At 40.0% G+C, this 24,986-nt stretch overlaps 1 protein-coding gene across 1 annotated transcript in view; it reads right to left on the bottom strand.

The window, feature by feature from the left end:
* Positions 1-24,986, bottom strand: part of DCC (DCC netrin 1 receptor) — a 945,550-nt gene that overhangs the window by 481,897 nt on the left and 438,667 nt on the right. The window contains exon 4 of the mRNA XM_008166035.4: positions 212-362. Coding sequence (XP_008164257.2) covers positions 212-362 — 151 coding nt within the window. The remainder of the gene's footprint in view (positions 1-211; positions 363-24,986) is intronic.

The raw sequence follows: 24,986 nt of genomic DNA, 5'->3' as shown, positions 1-24,986 counted from the left end.
AATTCTGCCCTCAGATGTGCATGGCACAGCTGCAAATAAAGAAAACAGGAGTTTCATGTGCACATGCAGTCTTATTATCACTTAAAATGAAAGCCTGATCTCCTCAAAGCTGAACCAAACTGACAAGACTTAACATGGTAGTTAATGTTTTACCCTTACTTCACCCTGGGAAACGAACTTTCATTACATAAGAGACATGTGTATGACATACCTGACAGGAATAATTTCATCTCCTCGCATCCATGTGAAGGTGGGTGTGGGAAACCCAGAAACACAACACTCAAGAACGGCATCTTTTCCCTCAAGGGCTACCACATTTGATGGTCTCTGCAGGAAAAATTGCTGTCTGTGCAAACCTGGATCTATGAAGGAAAAAGAGAGAGTTATCATAAAATGCTGTTTGTGTTCAGAACAGGGAATCAAAACAGCCTATCAATAATGGACCCAAGGAATTCAGGTCTTCAAGTCTTATCTCTGAAGAGGGAAAAAAACCAGGAATAAAGAACTATTGAAAGGGCTATGGAACGGAGATCTGATGGAGCTGTTTGTGGATGGAAGCCAATGGAGCTATTTGATTCTGGGGCGATGCTATCTTTTTGAAAGATGCAGTAGAAGCATTCTTTAGAGATTGGAGTCAGAGCTGAGTCTTGGGAAGGCCACAGAAAAAGTTGCACTTGAGGCAAAAAGAGACAAAGGCATGTACAAGGATGTCAGAAAAGGTAGTCACAGTATTTTGAAAGTGGTGATAAGCAGATTTACAAATATGAGAGGTGAGAGAGAGGAAAAGGGAAGCGCTAGTAAATCAAGGAAGTCATCAACATTATGAAGCATGGACAGAAACAGGAAGTGTGAGTTAAGAAGGAAGCTAGGAGAAAGAGTAGTGTCCAAAAAGCTCCTTTGTCTCAGATTTACTGGGGAGATGTTGAGACACAGCTTCAAATTTAGTTCGTAGTAAGGCAGGCAGAAAATAGACAGAAAGGGTGACCAGGAAAGAGTCAAAGTGAAAAGTTTGGACAAAGACAGACAGACAGCCCTATATTTGTTTACTGTATATATATTATATATATAATAGCAAGCATTGAGAAGTTTAACTAAGTTATCACTTTAGTTTACAGGGCAGATAAAACACTTGAGAACAGAACTGTGGAAATTCCTGATATGCCATGGGGATGAGATGTCTTAAGTCTGTTCCAACTCTATTTAAAATGATTTCTGAACACACACACACACACACACACACACACACAGAGAGAGAGTAACAACCATTACATATACTTCCATATCACCTGACAAACACTGACACCTGCAAATCTCACTTAAGTTAGCAGGAAGCCATAGTACTTAGCATCTCTCATGATCAGGTCCAAAGTAATGGCTCTGTTTTACCAAACATATAGCTAGAAATTTTATTTATTTGTATGCACTGGCTGATCTGTTGCTCCATGTCTACCATATACCCAGCCTTCCAAGGTACACAGCACAGGATTTACTTTGTGAAATTCTATGAGCTGCATTATGCTGGAAGTTGGATTAGATGAGCAAAATGGCCTATAAGATCACTACCTTAGAAGGCGTAACAAATATACAGTAGCTATACAGAAGTAAAAATCTACATGCTGCTTTAAAAAGGTCAATTTTTCAAAACTAAAAACAATTGTGAACAGAATTGAATAAGAGACAATATTTGAACATAAAAATTTGCATGCCAATTGGGAATTGTGACTTCTTTATTAGATGCTCAGAAAAACCCACTATTCTGCTACCATGAAAGAGGGTTTCTTTGGTTAAAAAAGTCCCGATTAAGAGCGGAGATAAAGGCAGCAGTAAAAACTAATATACGGAAAACAAATTAAAAAGTGGGGAAGCTGATAGCAATGAATACAAACTAGGAGTTAGGAAATGCAAAAATTACACTGAAGGTGTCAATATATTTTTTTTCAGCCAGTAAGGTTAAGGGCAATAAGAAATAATTCTTTAAATAGATCAAGAATAAATTAAAGCCTAGCATTATTACAGGTTTGAATAACACTCAAGGATGATAAAATTATGCATCATGATGCAGAAAAGGCAGAAGTATTCAATAAATATTTCTCTTGTATATTTGGAAAGAAGCTGTTTGATATATTCCTATATTACAGTGATAATTAAATATCTTTTATTCCATCAGAATCTAGGGACAATGTTAAATATAATAATGGCTATTTAACTTCTTGTTTAGCCAGTCTTTAAAAAATGTATCCAGATAACAGCATCCTCCTTTTTCAGATCAAGACATTATCAACTGGAGGTAATCAATGAAGCAGGACACAGTTTTATGTAAAAAAAAAAAAATAGTGAAATTTTATAATCTGTTATTTCTCGGGCTGTCAAGCAATTAAAAAAAATTATCATGATTTATCACACGATTAATCATGCTGTTAAACATTTATAGAAAACCACTTACTTAAATATTTTTGGATGTTTTTTACATTTACAAATATTTTTATTTCAATTACAATAGAGAATATGAAGTGTACATTGCTCAATTTATTTTTTATTGCAAATATTTGCACTGTAAAAAAACAAAAGAAATACACCTCTAGCCCGATATAACGCAGTCCTCGGGAACCAAAAAAATCTCACCTTCTCACTGTGCCGGATTGGACCGGCTTCCTCAGTGGTGATTTAAAGGGCCCGGTGCTCCAGCTGCTGCAGGGAGCTCCAGGCCCTTTCAATCATCACTGGAGCTCTGGCAGCGGGGCTCAGGCGGGGTTTTAAAGGGCCTGTGGCTCCCCACAGTGGCTGGAGCCTCTGGCCCTTTAAATCACCGTCCGAGCCCAGCTGCCAGAGGCCCAAGAGGGATTTAAAGGACCCGGGGCTCCAGCTGCTGTGGGGAGCCCTGGTCCCTTTAAATCACCGCCGGAGCTCTGGCAGCGTGGCTCGGGTGAGGACTTGAAGGGCCCGGGGCTCCACATGAATTTGGATATAATCAGGGATAGCTCAGTGGTTTGAGCATTGGCCTGCTAAATCCAGGGTTGTAAGTTCAATCCTTGAGGGGGCCACTTAGGGATCTGAGGCAAAATCATTACTTGGTCCTGCTAGTGAAGGCAGGGGGCTGGACTCGATGACCTGTCAAGGTCCCTTCCAGTTCTAGGAGATGGGATATCTCCATTTATTATTATTAAGGTAAAGCAGCCGGGCTCGGGTGGCGCTTTAAAGGGCCCGGGGCTCCCTGCTGCTTTACTGCGTTATATCAGAATTCGTGTTATATTGGGTCACGTTCTATCGGGGTAGAGGTGTAGTATTTTTCCATTCACGTAATACAAATACTGAAGTGCAATCTCTTTATCATGAAAGTTGAACTTACTAATATAGAATTATGTGCAAAAAATAACTTCATTCAAAAATAAAACAATGTAAAACTTTAGAGCCTAGAAAGTCCATGCAGTTCTACTTCTTGTACAGCCAATCACTCGGACAAACAGGTTTGTTTACATTGCAGGAGATAATGCTGCCCATTTCTTGTTTACAATGTCAACTGAAAGTGAGAACAAGAATTCGTATGGCACTGTTATAGCCAGCATCGCAAGATATTTACATGCCTGATATGCTAAAGATTCCTATGTCCCTTCATGCTTCAACCACCATTCCAAGGAAATACATCCATGCTGATGATGGGTTCTTCTAGGTAATGATCGAAAGCAGTGTGGACTGATGCATGTTCATTTTCATCATCTGAGTCAGATGCCACCAGCAGAAAGTTGATTTTCCTTTTTGGTGGTTCAGGTTCTGTAGTTTCCGCATCAGAGTGTTGCGCTTTTAAGACTTCTGAAAGCATGCTCCACACTTTGTCCCTCTCAAATTTTGGAAGGTACTTCAGATTCTTAAACCTTGGGTCAAGTGCTGTAGCTATCTTTAGAAATATCACATTGGTACCTTCTTTGCATTTTGTCAAATCTGCTGTGAAAGTGTTCTTAAAATGAACAACATGTGCTGGGTCATCATCTGAGACTGTTATAACATGAAATAAGTGGCAGAATATAGGTAAAACAGCAGGAAACATACAATTCTCCCCCAAGGAGTTCAGTCATAAATTTAATTAATGCATTATTTTTTTAACAAGCATAGTCAGCATGGAAACATGTCCTCTGGAATGGTGGCCGAAGCATGCAGAGGCATACGAATGTTTAGCACAGGGGTTGGCAACGTTTGGCACACGGCTCGCCAGGGTAAGCACCCTAGCGGGCCGGGCCAATTTATTTACTTGCTGACGTGGCAGGTTCGGCCAATCGCAGCCCCCACTGGCCGCGGTTCGCCGTCCCGGGCCAATAGGGGTGGCGGGAAGCCACGGACAGCACATCCCTCGCCTGCGCCGCTTCTCGCCGCCCCTCTTGGCCCGGGACGGCGAACCGCGGTGAGTGGGGGCCGTGATCGGCCGAACCTGCCACGTCAGCAGGTAAATAAACTGGCTCGGCCCGCCAGGGTGCTTACCCTGGCGAGCCGTGTGCCAAACGTTGCCGTGCCAAACGATATGCCCCTGGTTTAGCATATCCAGCACGTAATGCCGGCTACAAAAGTGCCATGCAAACACCTGTTCTCACTTTCAGGTGACGTAAATAAGAAGCAGGCAGCATTATCTCCTGTAAATGTAAACTAACTTTTTTGTCGAGTGATTGGCTGAACAAGAAGTAGGACTAAGTGGACTTGTAGGCTCTAAAGTTTTACATAATTTTTGTTTTGGATTGCAGTTATGTAACAAAAAAAAATCTACATTTGTAAATTGCACTTTCACAATAAAGAGATTTCACTACAGTACCTATATGAGGTAAATTGAAAAATACTATTTCTTTTATCATTTTTACAATGCAAATATTTGTAATAAAAATAATAATATAAAGTGAGTTAATTGCGTTAGTTAACTGCGGTTAATCAACAGCCGTAGTTATTTCACCTGTTTCTCTATTGCTTCAGTTTTGTCTGGCCAAATTTTTGATATAGCTGAAGTGTATCAGATACACATGCTTTAATGGAAACCCTAATAAAAATGATACAGCTAGATTAGTGACTTTTTAAATTTGAAAATGCTTATCTGAATGTGAAATTGCCAAATTTCATCTAAATCTGAAATGGATTGAGCCTTTCTTTGATGATAATTTCAAATCATAGCTTAAACTATTTAGATGAAATAATTAAGATAGACACGAAAATCTAAGTTGCAAGGAAACTTATTTATTTGTTCAAATCTTCTTTAGACCAGAATTTTAAAAAAGGAGGCTTGATGCTTGAGCCCGTCTGCATTAGCACATGTAAACAACATAATTGTATGGGCAAATGGCAACCAGCACAGGCAATCACGCAGTTTCTCAGTACACATATGTATAATACCGTTGCATAATCATGCTTCTGCTTTTTTTCCCTCCAAAATTTGCTCTTTACATTCATCCAAGCCTCATTTGTCTGACTTCCCTCACCCTCTGACCACCTATTTCCTACAGGACTGCTTTTTTTTTAAATCTCCAGTAGTTTCTAAATTTGCAGTGTGGTGCCTCAGACTCAGCGCAGCTCCCTCTCTTTATTTCTGTCACTTAGCTGCTTCTACTTATTAATGCACAAATTGCCTGGCACAAGGAGGAGGTACTGTGCTGTATGGTAACAAACACCATTTCAATACATTGCCCCACTAAGACCTTACAAGTGCAAGGCCAGACCTCTATCTGAACTTTTCTTTCCTGCTGAGCCACAGAAATGCTAGTTGGAAAGGCAGCATTATCTACACATCCGTATTTCATTTGGAAGTCCACTTCAAAAGCAGATACAAATTATAAATGAGTCATTCTTGAAACATCAGCAGAATTGAATGAAAGCTCTACCTGAGTGAGTGAGTGAGTGAGTGCAGAGCACGATCAGAGACTGTAGCAGAATGGTACATAAAGATCTTAATAGAAAATCAGTTACAAAAAGAAAGGATGAGGAAATCACCTGCAATTTTCTGAAAAGCAAAGGGAAGAACAGAATCTCTGGTCTACTTAGAAATGGTAGGAACTCCTGCAAAAAGTGGGGCAAGACCCTGTAAGGTGCTGAGGACCTCCTGGAAGTTGATGACTGTGCTCTCATCTCCCATATACATCATTAGGAGTTGAATGTGTTATCAAACCTGACATATAATCGCCCAAAACCACTGTCAAAACTCACATATGCTGGTTAACTGGAATGTGAAAAAGAATGTCAATTTTAACCTAAAATAATGCAACTACAGGCTTCTGAAAATCACACACATCAGGGTGTTATACAAACTTTTTCTGTGCCGTGAAAGGAAGAACAGTTTTTAACACACACTGATTACTTAACAATTAGCGTATTTATTACTGTTACTTTTTGGTTTTTATGTTTGATTGGGCAGATCCTCAGCTGATATAAAAGGTCCAATGAAGTCAGAAGAACTACGTCAATTTCACCAGCTGAGATTATGGTCCAATATGATTTTATTACTGATATTTAGTGAAAAAAAATATTGATTATGAAAGTTTACTGGATTACATTTTTGCTTAGCCATAAGAAAGTAAAATAGCAATAAAAATATTACAAATTCATTTCCCGTATTTTTGCCCAAACTGTATGCAATTTGTCACTTGTACTTGTCATATTCACACTCTATACATGAAGAGAGAAGAAAAAAGGTAAGAAAAAGAAAACGTCATAATAAAAGAAATAGAAACTAAATACTGTAATAACACTCAACTATGCATAAAGGAGAAGGGAAGTGGTCAAAAAATAATTCACCCTGCCCCTTCAGCATCCTTCACAGACATTGTACTCTGACACACAAGGTTCTTGAGAACCTAGTACAGACAACCCATAGTCCTGTTCTGCCTCAACCAGTTAGTAGAGCTGGGATAGCAAATATTATGGCAGGGAGCAATTAGGCATGTTCTATCAGTGAATCTGGAGGCCCCAGGCTTAAACACCAATAGCTTGATTCTGTCCTTACATAAGAATGGCCATACAGGCCAATGGTCCATCTTGCCCTGTATCCTGTCTTTGACAGAGGTCAATGCCAAATGCTTCAGAGGGAATAAACAGAACAGGGCAATTATTGAGTGATCCATCCTGTCATCCACTCCCAGCTTCTGGCAATTGGAAGTTTAGGTATACCCAAAGGAGAGGGTAGCATCTTGGCTAATAGCCATTGATAGACCTATCCTCCATGGACTTATCCAATTCTTTTTTGAACCCAGTTACACTTTTGGCCTTCACAACATCCCCTGGCAATGAGTTCCACAGGTTGACTGTGTGTTGTGTGAACAAGAACTTCCTTTGGTTTGTTTTAAATTCACTTAATTGGGTGACCCCTGGGTCTTGTGTTATGTGAAGAGGTAAATAACACTTCCTTATTCACTTCCCCAGACAGTTCATGATTTTATAGACCTTTATCATATCCCCCCTTAGTGGTCTCTCTATTCCAAGCTGAAAAGTCCCAGTCTTCTTTAATCTCTCCTCAAATGGAAGCTGTTTCAAAACCTTAATCATTTTTATTGCCCTTCTCTGTACATTTTCCAATTCTAATATATCTTTTTGGAGTTGCGGCGACTAGAATTGCACACAGTTTTCAATTTGTACTCATACCATGGATTTATATAAAGGCATAATGATATTTACTGTCATACTATCTATCAATTTCCTAACAGTTCCTAACTTTTTGTTAACTTTTTTGACTGGCACTGCACATAGACCAGGTGTTTTCAGAGAGCTATCCACAATGACTCCAAGGTCTCTTTCTTGAGTGGTAATGGCTAATTTAGACCCCCATCATTTTGAATGTATAGCTTGGATTATGTATTCCAATGTACATTATTTTGCATTTATCAACATTGAATTTCATCTGCCATTTTGTTGCCCAGTCACTCAGTTTTGTGAGATCCCATTATAACTCCTCACAGTCTGCTTTGGACTTAGTTTTTCTGAGTAATTTTGTATCATCTGTACATTTTGCCATCTCACTGTTGACCCCTTTTTCCAGATCTTTTATGAATATGTTGAATATCACTGGTCCTAGTACAGATCCCTGGGGGACACCACTATTTACCTCTCTCCATTCTGAACACTGACCATTTATTCCTATCCTTTGTTTCCTGTCTTTTAATCAGTTACTGATCCATCAGAGGACCTTCCCTCTTATCCCATGACTGCTTACTTTGATTAAGAGCCTTTGGTGAGGGACCTTGTCAAAGGCTTTCTGAAAAGTCCAAGTACACTATATCCACTGGATCATCCTTGTCCACACACTTGTTGACCTCCTCAAAGAATTCTACTAGATTCATGAGGCACGATTTCCCTTTAGAAAAGCCCTGTGGACTCTCCCCCAACATATTGTGTTCATCTATGTGCCTGATAATTCTATTCTTTAATATAGTTTTAACCAATTTGCCTAGTACTGAAGATAGGCTACTGACATGTACTTGCCAGGATCACCTCTGGAGCCTTTTTTTAAAATTCGCATCATATTAGCTACCCTTCAGTCAGCTGGTACAGAAGCTGATTTAAGTGATAAGTTACATACCACAGCTAGTAGTTTGCAATTTCATATTTCAGTTCCTTCAGAACTCTCGGATGAATACCATCTGGTCCTGCTGACTTCTTACTGTTTAATTTATCAATTTCTTCCAAAATCTCTACTGACACCTCAGACTGGGACAGTTCCTCAGATTTGTCACCTAAAAAGAATGGCTCATGTATGGGAATCTCCCTCACATCCTCTGCATTGGAGATGGATACAAAGATTAATTTAGGAAGTACTTTTATCCCCATTTCACAGATGAGGACCTGAGACCCAGAGAGATTAAGTGACTTATCCAAAGTCAAACAGGAAATCTGGCAGGGAATTAAACTCTGGTCTCCCCACTCTCAGGCTAGTGCCCCTCATCATAATTTATTGTTATTATTCATTATTGTTTACTGATTAGTCCTTTAATCAAACCAGGGGTATATATTATGTCTGTATCATATCTTATAAATAAGGGTTGTGATGCATTTAATCTCATATCAATTGTAATTCAGACAAGAATAATTCAAATTCTGTTTAATATCCCACCCCGTGAGCCTCCCCAAGAAGGAATAACAAAGGGAAGTTACAGGGAATTTGGCTCATTCAGCATTACAGAAATGGAGAGTGCCTGGCAGGAGATAGAGACTGTCATTACTGCATTTGAGCTATGCTGTAGATTACTATGAAAATGCGGACTGGTTCCATACGATGACCTATTTTGCTGGCCTGCAATACACAGTCTCTTATTGTACTCAATTACTTTCCCACTACAGTCCATTAGTAAGAGTTGTTCAGCTGAAAGGAAACTATCATATCATAGATATGAATTTTGCTGAACATATTTGCTAATACTGTATATCAGGCCAGTATAATGTTATTTTATTAATGCAGCAGGTTTTCTATTGCAAACTGCAGAACAGATTCCTTTAATATGACATTAATGTCTATAAGTGCTCATAGTCACATTTCTAAATTTGATTAGAAGAGATAAAGATTCATACTTACTAAAACCCAATTTTGCTCTCTCCTGTTACAGAGACAAGGACAAACCAATTCCCTGACCTGATCTTACCATCACGCCTAGAGGCTGCATAGTTAATCCTACCGAAAAAGCAAAGGTTATGTGTGAACAACGATAGAGAAATCTGTCATTAAAATGATACTGATCTGTCAATATACAGAATGCATTAAAGTGTATAACCACAATGTAGTAATGTGTTTGGGATTTTGCTTCCCCCTCTCCCCCCAAAGGAAACTCAGGTCTGGCTTAGCAGAGCTATAGAACGTCATATGAGCCTATGTGGATAAGCAATAAAGAGGTAAAAAGATTTGTACTGTAACATTTGTACTGACACCCATCAAGGCATTCTTCTTGCTACAATATTTGCAAAATACATTTACAGTTTCCAAGAGAGGCAGTCAACTAATGGTTGGAATATGGGATTAGGAGTCAGCTTTGCGGCTGCCTTGCTGTGTGACCTTGCACCTTCAGTTTTCCTGACTTTTGATGGGAATAAAAATATTTACAAGCCTTTGAAATAATGAACATTTTATTATTGGGGTTATTACTTTTAGCTATTTAGATGGAGGGTTTTTTTAAAATTAAATGTACCAGAATTTTGTCAAGAAAACAGTTGTTTTGGAAAAGCTTTTTTCGCTGCGATTTAATTGTCAGTGGCAAAATGTTACAGAATGAGGAACTGTAATATAGCTAAATTAGCCCATATCCTTAATAAATTATGAATCCACACAGTCAAGAAAATATTAATGTAACCCTACATAATTCCTTTAACCCCACTCAATATTGCTCTGTTTATACATTCAGGGATTGCATTAGCTCTTTTGGCCACAGGCCCACACTGGAAGTTCATGATTACCATTACCCCCAAGTCTTTTTCATAGTCACTGCTTCCAAGGAGTCCCCTCATCCTGTAAGAATAGCCTGCATTCTTTGTTCCTAAATGTATGACTCTACATTTGGCCATTCTGAACTATGTATTGTTTGCTCATACCCACCTTACCTCCATCTGGAAGCTTTATCAGTATGATTTTATGTTTGATTCCATTAACAAAAAATGTTAAATAGCACAGGGCCAAAACCCATCCCTGCTGGACTCCACTAGAAACACATCTGCTCAATGATGATTCCCCATTTACAATTACATTTTGAGACCTATCAGTTAGCCAGTTCTTAATCCATTTAATGTGCGCCATAGTGATTTTGTATTGTTCTAGTTTCGTAATCCAACTGTCATGTGGTACCAAATCAAACGGTTTGCAGAAGACTAAGTATATTACATCAACACCATTACCTTGATCAAGCAAAGAAATCACATCAAAAAGATAAAGTTAGTTTGACAAATTCTGTCTTCTATAAATCCATGTTGATTGGCATTAATAATATTACCCTCCTTTAATTCTTGATTGACCCCGTATCAACTATTCCTTATTTTTCCCAAGTTCAATGTCAGGCTGACGGGTCTATAATTACCTACCTAATCCTCTATCTTTTAAAAATACTGACACAACATTAAGAACGAGGAGTACTTGTGGCACCTTAGAGACTAACAAATTTATTTGGGCATAAGCGTTCGTGGGCTAAAGCCCACTTCAGATACATGCAGTGGAAACTACAGTAGGAAGATATAGATATATAGATAGATAGATAGATAGATAGATATAGATATATCTATATATAAAAACATGATGAAAAAATGGGTGTTGCCATACCAACTCTAAGGAGACTAATCAATGACGGTGGGCTATTATCAGCAGGAGAAAAAAAAAAACTTTTGTAGTGATAATCAGGATGGCCCATTTCCAACAGCTGACAAGATTGTGAGAGTATCAGTAGGGGAAAAATTAGCCTGGGGAAATAGTTTTTATTTTGTGTAATGACCCATCCACTCTCAGTCTTTATTCAAGCCTAATTTAATGGTGTCCAGTTTGCAAATGAATTCCAGTTCTGTAGTTTCTCATTGGAGTCTGTTTTGGAAGGTTTTTTGTTGCAGAATTGCAACTTTAAGACTATTTTCCCCAAATACAGAACAGAAATATTTGTTGAACACTTCTACCTTCTCTGCATTAATATTGACAATTGTACCATTTTTAGGTAGCAATGGAAAAGTACTGTTGTTAGGATCTGTTTTGTTCCTAATATACTTGAAACAATCATTGTCCTTAACTCTGCTGGCCACTGGTTTTGTCTTATGCTTCTCTTATCATTTTTCTGCAATTCCTAGCATCTAATTTATATTAATCACTATAAAATTTCCCTTTTTTGTATTCAATATATATCAAATACACACACACACACACACACACACACAAACACACACAGAGTTTCTACTTCCCGTCCCAGCCAGACTTGTTTTCTAACCAATGTAATCTCTCTCAATTTTGGCTTTTTGAGCATCTAGTAAAATATATTTAAACTATTCCCAGTTATCACTTGCATTATTCTATTTAATTCTTTCATCCAGCTGATCTGGCTCACAATTGTTTCTGTTGCACCTTTCGTAGCTATAGCTGTGTCCACTATGACTTTGCCCTTCCTATCCCTGGTCCTGCCCCTTACAACAGAACTTGGGTAGGGAGCCTTCTAAAACTGCCTATGGCTGTCTCCCTGCACAGGGAGAATTTGCTCCCAGCTGGACCCTGGGTTTTTCTGGCCCCTTTACACTGCAAAATAAAGAGTCCATAACAGGAGGGAGAGGACATCCTCAGGAACCCTTACACACAGTCCCCTCTTCTAAACATCTGGCAATCCTGCCTAATTCTGGACAATTGTTGGACAGCTACTTGCCCACATTACATGTTGCAGGTAAACACTGTGTGCTGCCTTCCTGACACAACCTAGCCCCGAATCTGGCACAAGTGGCTATGAGTCTTGAACAGCTGAAGTAACAGCTCCAATACCATTCCTCCTCCCTCCACCTTCAGTGAATGTATGACAAACAAAGGTGCATGGGCTTCTTTATACCCAGAAGATCCCATCTGTACAACAGAATCCAGGGTCCAGGATTGGAGAAGGGTGAAGATGAGCTTTATGCAATCTTTTCACACCTCTTTACATGCCTCACCTGTGCACTTCTCAGCATCTAACCTGGTATTTCTGATTTTTTAGCTCTCCTATGACAGAAGAAATATTTTTTATCTTTTAGCACCCAACAATTTTCATTATTAAATCTGTAGTGTCATTGTGGTGTAAAATAGCTTTGCCATTGGAAAGTAAAGGCCACTCCAATACAGCAGGTATTCTTTTTGACTGCTTTCCAAGCATATTGTCCCAAATTGATTTAAAGTGAAAAGAACTAGTCCACTCTTGTCTCTATCCCCAGATCTGTAAACTAATCTATTCCCCACCTACTGACAATCTTCAATCTAGTGAGATCATCCTCAATCTAGTTAGATCTCATGAAGTTCATCCTGTACAATGGGTCTTCAAATAACAAATTGCATTTCAAATACATTCAGAGGCAAATTACATGATACTATTATTGCCCTTCTTCTGACCTAAATCTGTGCATCGAATACCTTAAACACAAAAATCAATCCTATCCAAACTGATCACAGGAAACTGAATTTATTTAATAAAGAAGAAAAACCTTAATCTGGCAATAAGCCAAGGAGTTTTGAGCAGACAAGGAAAAATCAGAAGTTTCTTGGTAGCTATTTGTTATTGCACTTACAGCTCTATTACTCCTGTTATTTTACTTATACCAGTTCTATGTGGAAAGTGACACATTGACTAGGTATATATGCCTATATCTGTATTTATTTCCCCATCCATCTGCATATATGCTATACACAGTGATATTGGTATGTTACATGTTGTGTAGCCAATATATTGGCCTATTGAGAACAGCATCACATTATATTCTCTAAGTATCACAGACTACTTTTCTACCTATAAAATTTTATACCATGTCTGGAAAAAAATATACATTTATGAGTGGATGGTTATTTACAGCCAGGACTGAAATTCAGGACACTGTTTTGTTAAAGCTTAGCGTAAAGCTAGCTTGGAAATACAAAACCTTTATACAATTAATGGGTATGTCACATAAAAGAGACTTTCATACCGGAAAAAAAATGAAACTACACCATGCTAATAATATGGATTTATTGTTCTGTGTTGTGCTTCCATAAATTTCAGTCCACTATGGGTAAATAGCAAAAAAGCCTGTCTCCCCCTGGGATAACAGACAGCCTCTCCTAAATGATCCTTCAGTGAAGTCAAAATCCTGATTTTACTTTTTTATAATTTAAAGTATTTAGTCAAATTTTCTACTAGCAACACTAAAAAAAAATCAACATACCAGAACCCTGATGAGGATTCTGTACCCTGCACTCAGATCTTGGCTTACTCATATGAGTAAAAATTGCTTATTGAGTATGTGAGTTGGAGGAGGCACATAAATAAAGCAGCTACTGTCAGACACCTGTTAAGGTTGAAAACAGTATCTATGATCATTACAATCCCATTTTCACACACACTTAAACCTTTCTGAAACAATCAGCTTTTGGGTTGAAATTATCCCTGTTTGGCCTCTTCCATAAAGGTGAATTTTCCTAGAAAATTTGAGCAAAATCATGACTTATGAGAAGAAGATTGGTATTTTTGAAATCTAATACCTCCTCCTAACCAGCTCACCCATATGTCCTAGGAGAATGAGCAATAACTCCAGAATTCTATTCCTACTTTTTCCACTTATTGGCCTTAATAAAACACTTCTCACTTGTCTAGCACATTAAAAACACACGTTAAGCTTCACAAAATGTGTGTGAGGCACTGAATTATCACTCTGCACCTTGCGACTTTGCCGCTCTTTATTCAAAAAGCTTCTCTTGAACAGTTCTCGGCATTCTTGAGCATTCAAATACGTGCAAACCTGTCCTTTCAAATTCTTATGCTGCATTGTTTACCATGGTATACATTGCCTATATACTCATCATTATGTGCTATACACACAGAGTGAAACAGAGCAGAATTCCTCTTCACTGTTTGTATTATGTTTCCTGCTTAAGGTATAACCAAATGTGAATAAAATGTTTAGGGTCAATAATTTTATTTTTAGTATTTATTTCATTGGGTCTTGCTGCTTTCATTTTTTCTCCATGAACTAAAATCACAGTTGTCCATTGAACTGTTGACATTTTATTTTATTACTCTAAGTAATACCACAATACTTGCAGTATTTCTGTATACTTAGTAAAGAATGCCATGACTGACAAATTACAGTACAAATTACATGACTGCAAACATAGAGTTTAAAAATTATGTGCAAGTGTCACAAGGATCAGTAACAGGCCCTAGTTTTGGAACAGTCTCTAGGAGGATCTTTTCCAGTGTACTAGATCCCTAAGGGGTCTCTCTCTTTCCCCAGGGTAAGCCACATGGCCTCGCCACCTTCTGCCTCATAGCTTGAGCACCCCTGCTTCAAACCTTGCCCAGCTAGTCCAAATGAGACAGGCTCCTGGTAGTAGACTTGTATACTCATCAGGGATTAATGCATCTCACCAAGCCTTTTCAATGACACTCAAATAGCATTGTCAAAATTGTAGGATTTATTAATCAACTGGAACACAGCATAGGAAGTCCTGAGGTTAGCATAGAGAATAGAAGGTATAAGCACATAAACCATTCTGGTTAGTCCAGAGCCGTGCCAAGCTGTAGTGAACCCACATGTTCAGGATGTCTGTCTGTCTCTCAGTCTGACCTACTTCATCAAATTCCATGTGAGAGTCCTGACTCTTTCCAGTAGCCAACTCTTATCCTCCCTATCTCACACCTCTGTCCTTTGTTCTCTAGCTGGGGGATGTTGCTCCGCCTTCCTGCTAAGAGAGGGGGGAAATCCATCTCTCTATGGTTGCTTGGCGTCAGTGTCCTGGTGACTGGATTTGTCATTGTTGTCCCAGATTCTCTGTTGCTATGGGGTCAGCCTCAGCCAGTCTTTTTTCAATAACCCATTCAGGCTCAGACACCAAGGTGGCATTCATACCAGTATCTCTTGCCTACCCTGAGAACATAACAATCTTTTTACCCTCCCCACATCAAAGCTTTGCAAAATTTGAGGGAAACTGAGGCACAGATTGGTGTCAATATATTACAGAAAATTCCCACTTCGTTACAGCGAGGCCCCCAAAATCATGAGATTAAAAAAAATAATCTGATGATTTTAAGCCAAATAATCAAACTTGGGTTCTTTTTATTTGTTGTCTGGTTTCTGAGCCAGTGAGGTGCACTTAGGCTCCTCAACCATGAGGGCTAGAATCTCATCGCTTCCTCCAACATAAACGAACAGTTACTTGAATCCAGAAGCTGGGGATTTAAGTAAAACACCAAATATTGCAAACCCGGTAATCAAATTGCAAGACTTGGCTACACTGGAGTGAACATTAAATATTTACACACAGTAAATTTCAAACACATCATTAGTGACAACTAAGTTTAAAAAGTGCAAAATCCCTCATGTGTAGTGAAGAAAAGAGTTTGGCAATTGGACCAGGCCATAAAAAATAAGATTTTTTGTATTTGCAAACTTCACAAACCCCAACATGCTTGGGAGGCAAGGGAGAGTGGGAAATTGCTTTCTAACATTGTATTGAGATGAAGAGCAATATAGAGACAGTATGCAGATCGAGGGAAGTGATTATTCCCCTCTATTCGGGGAATAATCACACTGGAGTATTGCGTCCAGTTTTGGTCCCCCCACTACAGAAAGGATTTGGACAAATTGGAATGAGTCCAGCAAAGGGCAACGAAAATACTTAGGGGGTTGGGGCACATGACTTACAAGGAGAGGTTGAGGGAACTGGGGTTATTTAGTCTACAGAAGAGAAGAGTGAGGGGGGATTTGATAGCAGCCTTCAGTTACCTGAAGGGGGGTTCCAAAGAGGATGGAGCTCAACTGTTCTCAGTGGTGGCAGATGACAGAACAAGGAACAATGGTCTCAAGTTGCAGTGGGGGAGGTCTAGGTTGGATATTAGGAAACACTATTTCACTAGGAGGGTGGTGAAGCACTGGAATGGGAGGTGGTGGAATCTTCATCCTTAGAGGTTTTTAAGGCCCTGTTTGACAAAAGCCCTGGCTGGGATGATTTAGTTGGGGTTGGTCCTGCTTTGAGAGGGGATTGGATTAGATGACCTCCTGAGGTCCCTTCCAACCCTGATATTCTATGATTCTATGCTGAGAATAATTCAGCTGAGTTGACCTAACTGTTCCATTACAAAATATTAATGCTCCGATGATAGGAATGCAAAATACAGCATTGAAAAAAAGTCCAAAGCAATCATTTCCATATCAGTATGTTGTTTGGGCTGAGGCTGGCATCTCCCCTATCTTCAGACTTACTCTGAGTCTTTTTTTTTTTAAGTCCCTCATCCTATATCTTGGCTTCTAGTTCTATTTAGCTGTATTAAAATGCATGTTGTTCAAGTGAGCCCAGACCACTCGCCATCATTATTTACCACTCCACCAATTTTGGTGTCATTTGCAAACTCTACCAACAATGATTTTATATTTTCTTCCAGATCATTGATAAACATATTGAATAGAACTAGGCCAAGAACAGATTCCTGTAGCACCCCAGGGGACCAATTTAGCCTAATAGCGATGACTTTTGTTCAACTGGGACAGTAATTCCACTTTTATGAGAATACCTTCTGCCAGTGCTGTGGGGTTAAGTGGTGCTTAAGCAGATGTGAAGTTCTAATCTCTGGTCTTTTAATGCAGAAGTTACTTAACAACCATCAAAGCATATCTTAGCCCTTCGTGCAATTCAGAGTGTGTCTTATTACTTCAACAGGAACAGCAACTTTTTAAAAAAAATCTCTCTCATATTGCCCTTCCATTTATGGTGCATTCACCCTCCTCCCCCATCCCCCCCATAGGTACAAGTGTGCACATGGAGCTGATCACCCAAAGGCAAATTAACACTATTTTTCATTAAATAAGAACAGGTTGCAAGTTTTTTTCATCCTTGGTGCAGCACATTGTGTGTGATTTTGGGGGGAGGGAAGGGGGGGGAGGGGAATTCTGCACTGTAATTCAGCAGAGGTAAGCTGTGTAAGACAAAAGAGAAGACTCCAGGATAGGTAACACTAGACCCATCAATGTCATCTGACCCTAAGGACAATGCAGGGTTATTATTTACAAAAGGAAAACTAATGCTTTCAGACAATTAACCACACAACTTATGCACTGGGGAAAAAAATCATTGCACTTCAGCAGGGTACGGGCTTCTCAAAAAACCAACTGGACCAATCAATTTACACCAGGGATGAGTTTGGGAATGATTTTGTATCATATGATTCTTTTCTGTGTACAAGAAGATTCTTTTCTCTATATTGATTAGAGGAGTATATGTGGTGATGTGAGCATCTCTCTTGTTTTTTGCAGTCTTGTAGTGTCTGTCCAAAGTGTCTGGTTGAGGTTATGTTTCTGGAATCTGAAGTAAAGGGGTGCATTTTAATTAAAGGTTAGGTCTGTACATCGGGAATAAGCATTCTTTGGGGGAAATGTGTGTTGACTATTCGTAAAACAAAGGAAGAAGTGAGATAATGAAAGGGTGTTAGTTTGGTTAAAAAGCCTTTGCTCAGATAAGCATCTAGTAGTTCCAAAGTTCATCCCAAATTTAATCCAGTGATGTCTTGGAGTCTGATAGCAGAGGCTAGTGGCTCTCTTTTTGAAATCCTGCCTCCAAACTGAAGGCAAGGTTGGCTACTACTACACCATCCCATACCTGCCAAAGATGACTTACCCCAGATGCTCATAATAGTACGTTGCAAGAGAAAATGTTTTGCCTTTGGAATAAACCAGATTGCACCAACTGGCAGGTATTGTCAAAAATATTCTCATGGGAGGACACTCCCAGACATCCTTATCTATTTGGTATTATAAATAAGAGTTGAACTTGGTGTCTCTGTCTTTGGTCACGGTAATGACAGTACATTTTGAGTTTAAATGGGAAAATAAATGAATAGATTCTCCCATCCCTCCGCTCTCCCCTCTGCCATCATAAACACAATAGGTACATGGGATTTACCATAGGTTCAGAGGGATATTTACAGGATTCCCCTTGCTAAACCCTGGGCAACACCATCACTGAATTTATTGATGTTTATCCCAAATTCAGCCATGTTGACCCAGCACTGAAAATACTGAGAACAGGATTTCTTGTGAAATTTCCACTTCTCCTTAGCTTCAGTGAGGTTGGAAATTCCGTGAGAATACCCATTCTCCAAGGATTTTGGACCTACTGCTTCTGGTCCCACATGGAATCAGGAAGTGCAAGAGCTCAAAGTAAACTGAATTTTCCAGACATCAGAAAATATCTGGCTTCAGTTTGGGTTTTGGATGATGGCCTGAGACAGCTCGCATTTTATCCAAACTATCCATTTCCCATATTGCTAGTGAGGATCAGGAACATTGTTTTAGAAGGTGGAATTCAAAAGTGTAAAGGAATGCTGTCAAGACCTATCTTTCTATGGCCAGATACTGCTCTCCGAGTTGTGCCTGCACTGAAATCAATGAGGGCTGGAAGCACATATCTACAGGCTGAATTTGACCGAGAGTCTCTCTCACCAAGTTTTTAGTACTCTCTTAGAAGACTAAAGGGAAGACCTTTCCAAAACAAAATGTTTCTTCTTTTGAATTTCCCCCCCCATTCTGATTTTAGAGGAACACACCTTGTTTCTACCTATCTTTTTCAGTAGTGTCTTGTTTATTTAGAGGATTACTGATCATGCCACAAGAATCATTTGAGTTATAGGTTTAATGATCTAAATTAATTTGTGCTCTTTGGTGGATAAATGGATTAAAGGTGTCAAATTTTGTTTTGCTTCCCATCCCCACTTTCAAAGCAAAAGAATAAGAGTATTTATCCATGCTTAACTAAAAATTCCCTTTCTTCAAGCAATGAGGCTTATAGATCCATTACAATGGGAACTTCCACCTGCTTGCAGCTTGGGGCCAGCAAGACCTGTCAGTAACTGGCAGCAGGGGAATGCCCTGCCCCCAGTGTATCTTCCCGTTGAGAAAGTTTCTACAATCAGAATAATTCAAATAAAATCTGTAACTTAAGAAAGTGTGTTACATATACTTTGAGGAAAACCACAAAAATTTCTTCTACTGCAGAACATGGTAACTTCCACCAAATGATAACTAATCCTAATCTTTGGATGCCAGTTTTCATCTCTATTCTGCATAATCAACTAGTCTCCAGGGTGGGCCAGATCTGTGGACCTTTATTACCTGAAAAAAGGCAATTTTCAGATAAGCATGGATAAGTTTTCCTATTCTTTGAGCCATTAACATTAATTTTTGTGCCAATGTGCCTCAAGAGTGGGAAGCAAAATCATCTTTTAAATATGGTTACCATGCATGGAGAAAAACTCTGCCAAAAGGGTGGGGGGGGGGGGGGGAATGATGTTGGCTAAGACTGGATGACCAATTTTCAGAATTTGGTGAACAAATGGCCATCTAGCAGATCTCAATACTGGAGAAACTACTACTCTGCCCTGAGATTGTCAATGTGCTACTAAAGACTGGACTTCAATGCTGAACAGAAGGAATATTTCTTGCATTTATTTAAGGAATAACTGTTATGAAAGTTGTGAGGACCACCTATCTGAATTAAAAGTCCAATACGGGGCCTCATTAGAGAAAGCTCCCAACTTCAAATAAAAAAAAACTGAATGAAAATTGTAGCCCTTGAAAGGCCTACGCCAATGGATAGAGAACATAACAGCCCCTGCAGGGGTTCAACCTAGGTAGTGCTGTAAAGAGCAGAATGAGGTTCCACGGACATGTTCTATTCCCTAGGGCTGGAATAAGGTTGATGACCAAGAAAGCCTTTGATGTTGACATTTGTACAAAAAAACTTCCTTTTCTTGAACATGCTGAGAACTTTATACTATAAAGGCTTGATCTTTTCACTTGGACACTGTTATATACCCACAACCAAGCCTTCCTGGGCTATGGCCACTCAGGGATATGTTTCACTGGCTTAACCAGCCAATAGAATAAGTTCTATATGTTGATTTCTCTGTTAGGCTCTATGAGAGTAATCACCACTTCATGCAAGTATTCACTGTAAACCTCCCTGCTCCTGGGTGGAAGACTGGTTTTGCAATAGCCAAGCTCTGTAAGACAGAGGCATCTGAAGATCCAGGGACAAGCTAATCAAGCCTCAGAGGGTCCTGTGGCACCTTTTAAGACTAACAGAAGTATTGGGAGCATAAGCTTTCGCGGGTAAGAACCTCACTTCTTCAGATGCAAGTAAGTCTTACTTGCATCTGAAGAAGTGAGGTTCTTACCCGCGAAAGCTTATGCTCCCAATACTTCTGTTAGTCTTAAAAGGTGCCACAGGACCCTCTGTTGCTTTTTACAGATTCAGACTAACACGGCTACCCCTCTGATACTAATCAAGCCTGAGTATCATAGACTCTACATCCAAAAAAGTATATGGTGCATCTCATTCCGATGTTTTGTATTGTCCTGTGGAGCAGTGGAAAAGATTAGAAGATCTAGCAGGGACTTTGCCCAGCTTCGCAAGATGCCATTCACTGCCTAAGATCCTGAGCCCTGACACACAGAAAGGCCACAGGGCATTTTATTTTCTATTTCTAGTTGCAAAGAAGTTGATCACCAGCCCACCAAATTACTTATGATGAGCGAGATATTTCTGGGTGCAGAAGCCACCCTGTTAATCCAACCTGTGCCATGTAGATCTTGATGCTGTTTGTCTCCCGCTTGTGAAGAGTACCGGCCCAGCTGGCTGGGACAGAGGCAGCTGGGCCGGTACTCTTCACTGGGCTGGGGTCAAAGGTAGGAGTCAAGACTAGTTACTAAGCTGAGGCAGGAGATGAATACCAATGTCAATCCACGCTAGAATCAATGTCAGGAGCGAGATGGGGCGAAGACAAGATCTGTAGCAAGCCAGAGTCTTCATTCCTGCTTGGACAACTCTGTGGGACAATGTCCTAATTTAAACAGTTGGTGTGGACTAATCACAGGGCTGCAGGATTCCGTCTCTCTGGCCTCTTCAGGTAGTATTTCCCGCAGTGCCTAACACTCCAAGAAATTGTTGGGTGCTGCTTCCTTGGTGGCCCAGGAGTATATCTTTTAGATAAACATCCAACCTTGAATTTAAATTTGCCACTGATGGAGAATCCTCTATGACGCTGGATAAGTCGTTACAATGGCTAATTATCCTCACTGTTAAAAATGTAAATCTTATTTCCAGTCCAAATTTGTCTAGCTTTAACTTCCAGCCATTGCATCATGTCATACCTTTCATGGCTAGACTGAAGAGCCCATTATCCAATATTTTCTCCCCATGTAGACACTGATATACACTGAATCACATCACCCCTTAAACAAAATAGATTGAACAAAAAGAAGGTTACCTCTTTGTGTCTAGCACAATAAGCCACGTTTTCTAATCTTTTAACTATTCTTGTGGCTCCTCTCTGAACCTTCTCCAATTTATCAACACCCTTCTTAAACTGTGGGCACCAGAACTGGGACCAGTATTCCAGCAGCAGTCACACCAGTGCCAAAAAACAGAGATAAAATAACCTCCCTACACGTACTTGAGATTCCCCTGTTTATGCATCCCAGGATTACATTAGCCCTTTTGGCCCCACTGTTGCACTGGGAGCTCAGGTTCAGCTGTCTATGCACTACCATCTGCAAATCTTTTTCAGACTCTCTGCTTCCCAGGATAGAATTCCCCCATCCTGTAAGTAGGGTCTACTTCCTTTGTAGATCTATACATATACTATATTAAAATGTATATTGTTTGCTTACACCCCATTTACTACCCACTTCAGATTGCTCTGTATCCGCAAGACCTGTCCTCTTCATTATTTACCATTATTTATCATTGTCCCATTTTTTGAGTCATCTGTTAATTTTATCTAGGATAATTTTATGTTTTCTTCCAGACCTTGATAAAAATAGTAAAGAGCATAGGGCCAGGAGCACACCCCTGCAGGACCCCACCAGAAACACACCGGCTCAATGACGATTCCCTGTTTACAATTATATTTTGAGACCTATCAGTTAGCCAGTTTTAAATCTATTTAAAGTGTGCCATGTTAATTTTATATCATGCTACTTTTTAAATCAAAATATTGTGCAGTATCCCAGTCAAATGCCTTAAAGAGGTCTAAATATATTATATCAACACTATTAACTTTTATCAGCCAAACTGGTAATCTAATAAAAAAAAAGGAAATCAAGTTCATTTGAGAGGATCTATTTTCCAAAATCCCATATGGATTGGCACTAATTACTACCCCTTTATTCATCAGGTTCCATATCAGCCACTCGATTATCTTGCCTGGGATCTATGTCAGACTGACAGGTCTATAATTACCCGGTCACTCTGTTTACCCTTTTTAAATATTGGCACAAAATTAGCTGTTGAAGAAGCAGAGAATATATAACTGGAGCTAGATCTCTGCCAACAGATGAAATAGAGTGAGATGTAGATGGATTATGTGGAATTACTGAATAGGTATCATATAAAATCTGGATCATTGAATCATGCCTATGTATGAGTTTAGAATTCCCAATAGGCTCCAATATGAACTGGATTTCCATCTCAGTGATACTACTTGTATTACATTATGGCCATCTTCATATTTGTGCACATTCTTCTGAGATAAAACTTTATATCTGATAGTATTCATTCTCAACTCAGGCCTATAATTGACTTCCCAGGTATCATATGTCTGTGTCTGTCCTAAATCCAAGATATTCCAGGAAATATGTAACTTTGTGTGTTTGCTTCAGCTTTCTCTGTAGAGAACCGTGATCAGAAAAATTGTTCAGAAAAAGGTAAATTTCCTTCTTCCCTAATGCCACTATGTGTAGAGTATTTTAGATATATTGTAAATATTTGATTATCTAACGCTGATTTTGACCACTGGCCTTCCTTCCCTAAGGAGGAACAATTCTATTTGTGGTGAGAGGCATGCATGCATGCCTAGAGGAATCAGTATGTTTATGGCCTATTCTTTTCCGTATTGATCCACCATGCTGCACTCTTCTCCTGAGCCAGGGAACCAGGTGCTGAGGATCAGTTGCCCTGCTGCATTCCAGGGAGGAGAGCAGAGGAAACAGAGCTGGTTTTATTATTCAGTTATTTATGGGAGCTTGTCCCCATAATCCTGCTTTAGATGTGGAAATGAAATTGGGTTCAGAGATTGTAAGCCACTTGAAATATTTTCAGAGCCCTCTCCCTGTCCTAAAAGAGGCTGGAACTACTTGTGTCCCTCTCCCAAATAGGCCCTTTCTGGGTCTCAAGTATGGGTCTGGGATTCTGGGTCTCAAGTCCCCAGAATCACAACCCTTTGTTGCATGGGATTCACAAGAGCCAGATAGGTATTTTTCTTTCCTGAAGTTCCTAATCCTGGTATATCAGTAGGGGGCTGAGGTCACAGCAAGGGAAGGGAGCTGGACATGAAGACTCCTTACTGCCATTTGCAGTGTCCGTACTGTGCCCAGGGCCCTCCATTCACAACTCGTGGGGAAGCGGACGGGGAGGAGGTGGCTGTGCTCCATAGTGTGAAGCATGGCTGGGACCCAGGTGCAACCACACCGGGGTGCTGCCATTTTGGCTTCACTCCCATTGCGGAGATTGTGGGGCTGCTTGCTCTGGAGTCTGTTCTTTCCCAATCCTGCCTGCCCCCTTTTCCTGCCAGGGGGAAGGGTATCTAGGTAACCCCATCAGGTGTGAGTTGGGAGAGAGGCTGCTCACAGAATTGGCCCAATGTCTCAACAAGACGCTCATGGGGAGGGAGTAGAGGGGAGGGGACACAATCCCCTCCTTTTGCCTCTTACTTCTCTCAGCCTAGCTCTCTCCCTGAAGCCTTCAGAGCACCAGCAACTGCCCATGCCTCAGAAGAGGAAGCACAGCTGAGGATACAATCTCCCCAAAAGGCAAATTATTGAGAAGAATTGTTCGTCTAAGAATTTGAAATGGAGTTTGGAATTTCCCTATGAAAAGCTCAGCCGCTGGGAGGGCTGCAACCACTGAGGAGGCAGAAAAAAACTGCAGTGAACTTTAGGAGGTGGGGTATTACCTTGCTACCAGCAAATGATGGGTTTAGTTCTGCCCCCAAGCTGCAAGCCGTCTGTAATGCATCCAGAGGAGTTGAATTTGGGAGCTATAATCCCAGTCTGTCCCATGGGTTTTGCCCTGGCATCAGAATCTAAAATACAGAGAATGTTTTAATCTCACAAATCCCATTGGCTCTACCCATCAAATCAATGGTTCCCAGAGCCATCTACCACTCCCCAAAAGGGAGAATAAACAGAAGCCATATCTGTGAGCCATGTCCCTATAAGAGATCCCCACATGGACAGATTCATTCTAATAGTTCAGGGGTAAAATCCTGGCTCTGCTGAACTCAGTTGCAATACTCCAAGTGGCTTCAGTGGGTCTGGAT

This window comes from Chrysemys picta, chromosome 6 (assembly GCF_011386835.1).
Source record: "Chrysemys picta bellii isolate R12L10 chromosome 6, ASM1138683v2, whole genome shotgun sequence".
NCBI classification, from domain to species: domain Eukaryota; kingdom Metazoa; phylum Chordata; order Testudines; family Emydidae; genus Chrysemys; species Chrysemys picta.
This window is presented reverse-complemented; position numbering and strand designations above follow the sequence as displayed.